Here is a 10687-nt window from a genome sequence, read left to right on the forward strand (position 1 = left end):
ACTACTTTACATTACAGTACACTACAGCTAGTAGATTCCATGCATTCATACAAAAAGGTTTTTAATACAAACACTATCACTATGATACACTCCCTCTCTAAGTACAAAGTACACTAGTACAACATACCAATTTAAGAAGCATTCATGACATAGTTTTATTTATTAATAAGACTACATTTTACTACTACAGACTATGGTTCACTATTACAAACTACAACTCACTATATCAAAGCACAGTTGACTATTTCAGAATACAGTAACTACATGCATTTGGACGTAAGGTCTAAGTCTACATTTCATACACTAAGAGAAAATATTGGATTTTCTGGAAGTACACTATAACATTTTTCAATGACAACGACAAGCTTTCCATCTCAAATACATACTTATGAGCTCACCAACTTAAACGTTGATACACTTTCAAAATCACTTTTATTCTTAGGGAACCAGTAGACAGGTACACCCGCAAGATTTTAAGAAGACAGAGCTTTAAATAGTCGTGTCTTTTATACTTTTGTTATACACTTTTGATGTCATTCAAACTATGTTATGAACACATGTAAATATAAAATTTTAATCAACGTAATTGTTGTGTTTACTTTGATTACTATTATACAATTGTTGTGATACCATACATGACGTACTCCGTCCCCAAACGTTTCCGTCGTTCCGGTTTGGGGGTGTGACAACTAGTCTCCGAATTGGTAATTGTGAGTTGATGACCCGAAATACAATTCAATGAACGAATCATGACCGAGATCAAAACTTCATATAATTTTACAAGTCTAGTAACAAAATGGCCACCAGTAATTGAACTTCCAACTCTAGAACTAACCGCCTTCTCTCCTAAAAATCAGGCCAACATATAAAGAATGTTGCAGAAAACTCTCGGCGTGATGATACTCCATAAGTAGAAGAGGTTTTTTCTTAGGATCTTATCTTCATGCCTCTTATGGTTTATGCTACAAGTAATTAGGCGGTGGATCAAACAATGGATCGGGGACCAGATTTGACTATCTTGTGAGCTTCCCGAATCATACATCTTATTAGCGGTCGACTGCCAAAACTCATACTCACGAAACCCTTCCGAAAAATCCCTTAATGCTTCCTGTAAAAACATGGAAAAGTGAAGATCCATTGCTTCATTTCTTTCATACAACCCCAACCTCCATGCAAATTATGCAATTCCCCACTCCCGATATTTCCCCCTAGGAAAAAAGTAAGCACTCATTTGTAGTGCGTGTTTCCTGTGTTTTCTTTAAAGTTGATGGTGGAAAAGAACTCCATAGATATTTACCAATAAATAGGTTCTTCAATAGAAAATAAGTTCCTCCGCCTATTACAAGAAAGCAAGAATCCCCCCCCCCACACACACACACATTTAACTTGTTTAAATGTTGACTAACCCGCTCCATAATTATGTTATTCCTCAACCACACCCAATATATGATGGGCGGAATGGCAAAGTCTCTGTTATGCAACCACTCACAATATCATCACAATCAAACCATAAAAACCCTAGATCTCAACCAAATGAGGTCTAGAAGGAAAATGAGCTAGATCTAAAGTTGTAACTTCAGATCTGGACCCTTCTTGGGTCCTAAATGTTGGGTTTTGAGCATTCTAACACTCCTATGGTGTACATGCAACCCTAAATACCTTGGATCTATGTTTTCTCTATTATACATGCAAATATCAATTTCCAAGGTATTTCTCCTAACTAGCATATTATGAAGTACAAATAATATAAAATCTAGTAGAATTACATACCTCTTTGTTGGTGCTTAATTCCATGTAGCTTGAGAGCCTAGTGCCCCAAATGTGACACCTCAAATGGTTCACACAACATCAACTGCATTTGGAATAACTCAGAGAGAAAATAGAACACTTCAAAATCGGCTTGCCCTCTACATGTTTCTCTAGTGCCGATTTCTTCAATCATAGGATCATTATATAGTTAGTCACAATTAGGGTAAACCCTAATTGTCATGGATTTCCATTTCCTTGGATCCATGGGTTCAAATACACCATGGAGCATCCTATGGGTTTGGCCCAACTTGATAATCCATGGAGCATTAGCCCACTATACAAGTATGGATGATTTACACAATCAACCCATATATTTAATTAGTCTTCTTTTGATCACTTAATTAATTCTAGATTAATTCTCGATCAATACTAATTAAATAATATTATAAATATATTATAACTTATAATATATTAATAAACCTTAAGTGTTGTTTCTCTCATTTTAGTCTATCCAAATGCATGATGCCATGCAACCCAAATGGACGATGCCAGGTCGGGTCAAGTCTTGCCAATTATAGTTATGGACTTAGACATTAATCCAACACTAAAGTCATAAAGCTCCGAGTTTAGCCATGTATGAAGCTTTCCTTGAGTATGAAACCCCATTGTGAGCTTGGATTTGACATTAAGAGCCTTTGTAGCTATGCATGCACGTAAAGTTTGCAACTTCACGTGAAAAGCATGCCTTAGAAGCTTGGATCTGTAGTTTGGATCTACTGCATGGCTCAAATGAGTCTGTATGGCAAAAAGGACTGAAGGGACTCGGTGAGTCGCATGGTCGACTCGGCGAGTCATATGAAGATAGGAATGAACTCGACGAGTTGGAAGAACAACTCGGCGAGTCGGTTGAAGTTTCCCCAATTTATATATGCGTGTGTAACTGTCGAGTTGCAAGAAGTGTAACACCGTAAAAAAATTAAAACAAATTTTCACTTTTGAAAAACACATTTTTAATTAAACAATTCGTTCACAAAACGTCATAACATCAAGTTTTCAAATCACAATGTCTCCCAAGATCAAAATACATCCAATTCCCATATGTGTGTACGAATCAAGCCGACACCTTCCCGTGGTCATCACTGGTACCTGAAACACATAACACTGAACACTGTAAGCATAAGTTTAGTGAGTTTCCCCAAAATACCACAATAATCACATAATAGCCGCTCGAGGCTATAACTCTGTTGACCCTCTGGTCAATGTGTCTCAGTGGGCCCCTCCAGCCCCAACTCTCTGTGGGCCCTCTGGCCCTAGCTCTAGGGACCCGAAAGTCCCAACTCTGTAACTCTGAATCATGCATATCACATATCATAATAAATCACAACACATAATAACATGCCATCACACTTGCATATAACTCTATAATACTCTGTCTCTTAACTCTGTTACCACACTAGGTAAAGTATAGTGAGAAGACTCACCTCGCGTATATCGATAACTCGTAAATCCCGGAAATCACTCGCGCTCTATCCCCCAAGCTATAATCCTCCTATAACACAATATATCTCTAATTAACATTTTCACAACTAAGGTTGACTATCCCTGTCAAGTCAACACTGGTCAACTCTGGTCAACGGTCAACGGTCAACTTGACCGAAATCGGCAAGTACACTAGAGCGACTCGGCGAGTCTATACATGTCCACTGATTCCCTGGGATCCTCTCTCGACACGTTGAGTATTTTCCCAACTCGATGAGTTCCACCTGGCATGTGTTGCGGGGCCACCACGACTCAACTCGCCGAGTCTCAAGAACAACTCGGCGAGTTCCAGCTTGACTCAGTACACCCGTCAACCCTCTCTGACTCTCCCTGACTCACTGAGTCAACCCCTTAACTCGGAAAGACCACTCGCTGAGTGGTTATGGACCATCTTCATGCTACTCGCCGAGTCTGTTCTTCGGACTCGACGAGTCTATGCCATGCATACAATCAAACTAACCCCTGAGGTCAGATCCGTTCCAACAACTCATAGATCCAGTCCTTCCAAGCACATACATCACGTAAAGTTACAATCTTGGTGCTCATGCAAAGGTCCAAAGGTCTTATTTGATGATATGGTCTCTAGAATGCTATTCTAGGCTCATGGCCTCCATTAACACTCATAAAGCTTGAGGGAAAGGAGTCTCTGGACCTCTTTGGGTCCAGATCTAAAGCACCAACACAAGAAGAGTCCAATTACTCCATGGATCATTCCACAAAGAAACCCTAACTCTTAGATTTACACCAAGGACTGAGAAAGGAACGAATGGTTACCTCAAATGAAGTCTCTGAGCTCCGGAATCACTGGATTAACACCCTCTTTGGTCTCCTCTTGCCTTGATCCTCTTCTATATGCAAAAACACCCACAAATAGTCAAGGATCTTCCTCTACTCTCTCACAAAACGCTCAAAGACTCTTTAGGGTTCTCTCTGGGGTTGGTGGACGCAAATGACGGCCATAAGCCCCTTTAAATAGGTCTCATACCCTAGAAATTAGGGTTTCATTAAACAGCGTGGACTCGCCGAGTCCACCTTTTGGACTCGCCGAGTCCGGACGCGAACCCGCCCCCAAACTGCGATCATACTCGGCGAGTTTGAGCTCCAACTCATCGAGTCTCCTCACAAATCACCAAAATTTATAAGAATAAATAATACCTGGGAATCCGGGCTGTTACAAGAAGGAAATTCGACGAGTGGCCTTAGAGTTCGATCGTAAACCAAAGGAACTCGATGAGTCACTCCAGTGACTCGGCGAGTGGACAAGTACTTCAAGGAACTTGGTGAGTAGCCAAGGGTACTCGGGGAGTAAGGGTCAACATGGACTGTTGACCTGGACTGAGGACCTTGAATTTGACCAAGGGTTGACTAGTTGGTTTATGGAGTACTTTGTAAGGTTGAGGACTTATCGGTATATTTGTATTATGGTAATAGGTGGTGGAGTCTTTGGCAAGTGATCTGAGAATTGGAGTTTATCTTCCAAGTTGACATCTGCAAGGTGAGTTATCCTCACTGTATCAAAAGGGTCTAAGGCACCAAGGCCAACCCTTTAGTTGTTATATTTATGATATGATATATGCGATTATGATCTCACAGATCGGAATCAGGATAGACAGTATGTTATGTTTTATGATCCTTAGGGATTGGTATGTTAGTGGCCTGCTGGGCCTGTGCTCTAGTTATGAGAGCTTGCTATGATTGATGATCCGTAAGATAGATATATTTGATGTCTGTGTATGCCAATATATGTTAGTTATGTGCACATGATTATTTGCTTGTTGGTTGGGTTGAGGCGATCATGCTTTGTGCTGAAGGCCAGCATACCCTATGAGCGGTCCGGGGAGACTGTAGGCCCACGTGGCGGTCCATTCATGCCGAAGGCTTGGTATAGATTCAGTTAGACTGTAGGCCCTGTAGGGTGGTCCAGTCAGGCCGATAGCCCAGTATGCATGTTGATTGATTGATTATTGTTGATAAGGCATTATCAGTGTGGTATTGGTTTTTGGGGGTAGCTCACTAAGCCCTAGGGCTTACAGTTTTCAATTATTGTTTCAGGTACTTCAAGAGATCATGGCAAGGTGAAGGCGTGACCGTACCGCTCCTCATCCTTATGATCTGGCTTTTGGGACACTCTGATTGAATAATGATTTGAAAACATTTTCTATAAACAATACCATTGGATTTTATTTATGATTGAAAAAGTTTTAATTTGGCGTAAAAATTTATGGAGTTACACTTAGGCTGACTGTACGAATGCATCCTCGAATCATTATAAGACATTTTGTAACATCCTAAAAATCACAACAAATTTAAACTTTTAAAACGACCCTTTTACTAATAAAGTGTTTACAAAACCATTGTTTCCAAAATATTATTTAAAATCAGAGACTCCCTAGATCAACAACTTAAAAATCCAGGATGTGTACGATCACGCCTTTGCCTTCCGGTGATCATCAGAAGTACTCGAAACAATAAACTAAACTGTAACCAAAGCTTAGTGAGTTCCCCTAAGTACCACCACATATAGTATATCAAACAACAACATGCATAACCGAGCCTCCAGCCTGACTAGACCGCCTCACAGGGCCTACAACCTATATGGACCGCTCCCAAGCCTTCGACATGACTGGACCGCCTCGTAGGACCTACAACCTATCCGGACTGCTCGTTGGGCCTTTTTCCTGACTGGACTGCCTCGTGGGCCTACAATCTATTCGGACCGCCCTGGGTATCTTGGCCTTCAGCACAAAACAGGACCGCCTCAACCCTACCATACATAACATGTCGACATATACATAACATATAAACATATAACCAATCAACTTACAAACATGCAGATCTACAGATCACTACCACATGCTAACATCCTATATACCAGGATACCTATCTAACAAATCATTATCGCCTGCTAACATCCTATATACCAAGATACCGATCTAACAGATCACTACAACATAACAACATCCTATATACCAGGATACATATCTAGCATATCAATATAGCATAACAACATCCTATATACCAGGATACATATCTAACAGATCACTACAACATAACAACATCTTATATACCAGGATACAAATCTAACAGATCACTACAACATAGCAACATACGGTAAACCAGGATATCAATCCAAAGGGTCGGCCTTGGTGCCTTTGACCTGTAAGTACAGTAAGGAGAACTCATCTCACAGTCTGAACAAAAGCTGATGAGGTCCCGACTCCAAATCTCAGCTCTAACCGACACCTATTCATCCAAATGACCAATTCTAAAAAACCATTCAAAATACCCAAAATACCCCTTGCTCAAACTAGGTTAAAGTCAATAAGTCAACTTCGTCAACACAACCAAGTCAACTCAGCCGAGTCGACACAGAACGCGTATGCGGGGCGTACCCAAACCTTGACCGCGGACGGGAGAGTTGACCTCGTATGCACTGCATACTCAAGTTATGTAGGGCGTACACCCAGACTCCCCAAAACTTCATTAAGAGCTTAATACCTTAAGCTCTTACGTCCAACTTTCAGATCCAAGGCTAAATCATCCTCAAGAGTCATAAAGTTTCCAACTTTATGAGTTTGCATGTCCATTGAGTGTTTAACTCAACATCTTAATACATTAAGACCTTCTAAAGAATGCATGGAGCAAAACCAGCCATTAGGACCCCATTTTTATGACTCAAGACCCTTCCTAAGGTCTCAAAGAACGCTTATTGGGTCAAGAACATGTATGCTCAAGAATCACCACTTCGGGACCAAAAAGTGTCTTAAAAGAGAAAAAGTCTAAATCTACAAGATGGAGTGATCAAGATGCTAACTTTTTACCTTCTGGAGGTTGCTATCAAGGAAGAAATCACAGATCTAATGTGCTTCCCAATTCCAAGCTCTTCATACCACACTCTTCTCCTTCAAGATCACTTCTAGACACTCAAATGGGATTCAAAAAGGCACTCTTTCACTTAGGGTTTGCTTGGGGTCGATCTCATAGAGGGAGGCTGAAGAAGGAAGGGGACATGATGTTATAATAACATTTATATAGGGCCAAAAACCTAAAAATAGGGTTTAGACATCTTGTGCGTACGAGGTGTACTCCCAACGTACTAGGGTCCACCCTGGTACGCTCAACGTACGTTTCGTACGCCCAACGTACTAACCTAAGGCTCAAATTACTATAATGCCACTAAGGGCCATCCATGCAATCTTTTCCAATTCCAAGGGCTAAAACATAACATTATTCAAACATTGGATCGATATTGAAATTACTTGACATCAGGATGTTATACATTTTTAGAAAATCGTTTGCTTGAATAAAAGCATTCTCTTTCAAAAAATTGTTTAGAAAATCTCTTAGTCCTCATTTTGAGTTTAGACACACCATAAGGCGCACCTAAATCCCTCAAACCAAAGCTACGATAACAACTTATAATATCCCGAAAATTACAAAAAGAACTTTCACTTTTAAAATAGATTACCAATTAAACTCGTCTCAAAAACCGTTGAAGAGAACATTGTCCCGGATGCACGGCATGTCGGGTTTTTATATGGAGCATAAGTCATAAGAATTGTTTGGTTAAAATGGAGCTACCGAGCTAAACACCATACCCTCTCGCTTTAGTGCACATTTTGTAGTATTTTAATTCAGAAATATTATCCCAATATTTTTTTCAATTTTTCTTATTTTTTATTTTAAATTTTTTTTGAAAAAAATAAACATGATATTTATTTATTTATTTTCAATTTTCTACGTATCTTTCCAACAACAAAATGTTATTTGATCGATTGTAAATAAAGTTTTGAATTTTATTTACATATTCTCTTGAATTTTATTAGATAAAATTATTTTAGTTTTTTAGAAAAGAAAAACAAACATACTCTTTCTTTTATTGAATACATTGGTCACAATCAATCATAACCAGAGACCCACCACTGCTGTTCTTGTTTGGTGTTTCTCTTTTCGCTCTCCTCTCATTTTCCCTTCACAGTCACGCCCCCACAGACACATTCACAAACTCCTTTCCCTTTCCATCGTCTGGGAATCTCCAACATTTGAATTTTCTTTTTCAATCGCAAATCCCCATAATCTTCAGATACTTTGATTCTTTCGATTCCTTTCATCTGGGTATCTCTCAAGAACCCCACAATTTTGTCTGTTTTCATTTGGTTCTTTCTCAAATCTCCCAAGTTCCAACAAAATTTCATCTCTAGGGTTTACCACATTGTCATATCCTCCGATCTGGGTTTCTCTTCAATGGAGCAAGAAACTAAATCTGAAAAGAAGATGAAGAAAAGCTTAATTGCATCGCTAATGGAGTCCGGCGCCTCCCCCCTCCGCCCTCCGCCGTTCAAGGAAGACACCTACCACCACCAGAATCTCAAACCCTCAGAAAAGAAAGCACTCGCAGACCTCAAAGACATGCTCCATTCCACCTCCAATTTCCAAGAATCCATGTGGGGAATCCCTCTCACCATGACATCGGAATCAGAAAAGTCCGACGTCATCCTGTTGAAATTCCTCAGAGCAAGAGAATTCAAGGTCCAAGAGACGTTCAACATGCTCCTCAAGTGTCTTTCATGGCGAAAAGACTTCGGAACCGACTCCATTGTTGATGAAGATTTAGGGTTTAAAGAACTCGAAGGCGTCGTCGCTTACATGAACGGATTCGACAGAGAAGGCCACCCCGTGTGCTACAACGCTTATGGCATCTTCAAAAACCATGAAATGTACGACAAAATCTTCGGAGACGACGAAAAATTACAGAAGTTTCTTCGATGGAGAGTTCAAGTTCTTGAAAGGGGAATCAAGATGCTTCAATTCAAGCCTGGAGGTGTTAATTCAATCATTCAAGTCACCGATCTTAAAGATATGCCCAAAAGAGAGCTTCGTGTTGCTTCAAATCACATCCTCTCTCTCTTCCAAGATAATTACCCAGAAATGGTTGCTTGTAAGGTACCCCCTCCCCACCCTACCCTACCCCACCCCACCTACCCACCCATCCCCTATGTTTATAATTCGAATTTTAACATGATTTTGGTAATTTGATGCAGATATTCATCAATGTTCCATGGTACTTCAGCATGTTATACTCAATTTTCAGTCCATTCTTGACTCAAAGGACAAGGAGTAAATTTGTCATCTCGAAAGAAGGAAATGTTGCAGAAACACTTTACAAGTTTGTATTCCTTCTTTACCATGCATTTAAAACTTGTACATTATGCTTTTCTTGTTTGTACCCGGGTTCAGTAACTAGACTAGTTTATGAACTCAACCCGTTTGTACATTACTTATTAAAATTTGTACTTTGTTGTGTGGAGTTAAGGTACATAAGGCCTGAAGATATACCAGTGCAATACGGTGGACTGAGTCGACCCGGTGAGTTGACGAGTGGCCCTGTCAAACCAGCTTCTGAGTTCACAGTCAAAGGTGGTGAAAGAGTCAATATTCAGATTGAGGGCATTGAGGTAATTTACATTCTCCCACTATCTCATAATGTACTTTCATTGAGGTAATATAATGTTTTAGTTAAAAAAAAAGGTAATTACAATCGTTCCCCTAAGTACAAGTCTTGATGCATATGTTGCAATTTAATACTTGTGAAAGTTACATTTCCCGCCCTTGTTTTTCTTTTTTATTGGTTTAAACACGCATTAATTAATGTTGTTTTCAACCAATGAAGACAAGTGTTGATGCATGCATGTGATATGTCAATTGTCATATGTGAAATTTTCACTTTCCCCCTTAAGGTTTCTTTATTATCGTTTTGTGCAATGAAAGTTGTACTTTATACAAAAATTGACCGATTTTGTAATTTTTTTACTAGGGTGGTGCAAGCATAGCTTGGGATTTGGTGGTTGGAGGTTGGGATTTGGAATACAGTGCGGAGTTTGTCCCGAATGATGTTGGAAGCTACACGATCGCAGTGGAGAAAACTAGAAAGATGACAGTGACAGATAAAGCAGTGCACAACTCTTTTACTGCAAAAGAAGCCGGGAAATTAATTTTGTCAATCAATAACACGGCTTCTTCGAAAAGGAAAGTGGCCGCCTATCGTTATCTTGTTCAAAAATCTGTTGTATGAGTTTGTTGGTTTATGTTTAGGGTTTTTTTTGTGGTTTTTTTGTATGTTAATTGGGAATGTTGATGAACTAATGTTTGTTAAATGAAGTGTATAGGTGTGTTTGTGTGAAATGTGTTTTGTTGGTTATGAGATTTGTTTTTGATATTTTAGATATATGAAATTTACTAAAAGAAAAATAGACTATAATGTTAAGTTTATATAAAATTGAACTAGACTGAAAAATATCAAAGTTAAATGTTTGTAATAGCATATTTGGTCACATTTATGTAGTTAACAATAAAGCTTTATTTACAATGAAGTTCAATTGGTAATGTAGTTCTTTCTCTC

At 39.3% G+C, this 10687-nt stretch overlaps 1 protein-coding gene across 1 annotated transcript; it reads left to right on the forward strand.

Moving 5' to 3' along the window:
- The first annotated feature begins 8229 nt into the window (after positions 1-8229).
- Positions 8230-10470, forward strand: LOC145069791 (patellin-6-like). The gene is made up of 4 exons (XM_079016740.1): positions 8230-9231; positions 9330-9454; positions 9602-9743; positions 10103-10470. The coding sequence occupies exons 1-4, from the start codon at positions 8533-8535 to the stop codon at positions 10358-10360; spliced, it is 1224 nt and encodes a 407-aa protein (XP_078872866.1). The 5' UTR covers positions 8230-8532; the 3' UTR covers positions 10361-10470.
- Positions 10471-10687: the final 217 nt, after the last annotated feature.

The sequence above is a fragment of the Lactuca serriola genome, chromosome 8 (assembly GCF_051521515.1).
Source record: "Lactuca serriola cultivar US96UC23 chromosome 8, Lser_US96UC23_V15, whole genome shotgun sequence".
Lineage (NCBI taxonomy): Eukaryota > Viridiplantae > Streptophyta > Magnoliopsida > Asterales > Asteraceae > Lactuca > Lactuca serriola.

Bases quoted from the DNA above. Each gene is read 5' to 3' on its own strand.
- LOC145069791 (XM_079016740.1), top strand. From the start codon at position 8,533: ATGGAGCAAGAAACTAAATCTGAAAAGAAGATGAAGAAAAGCTTAATT. The intron at 9,232-9,329 runs GTACCCCCTCCC...AATTTGATGCAG, and splicing joins CAGAAATGGTTGCTTGTAAG to ATATTCATCAATGTTCCATG. The intron at 9,744-10,102 runs GTAATTTACATT...TTTTTTTACTAG, and splicing joins TTCAGATTGAGGGCATTGAG to GGTGGTGCAAGCATAGCTTG.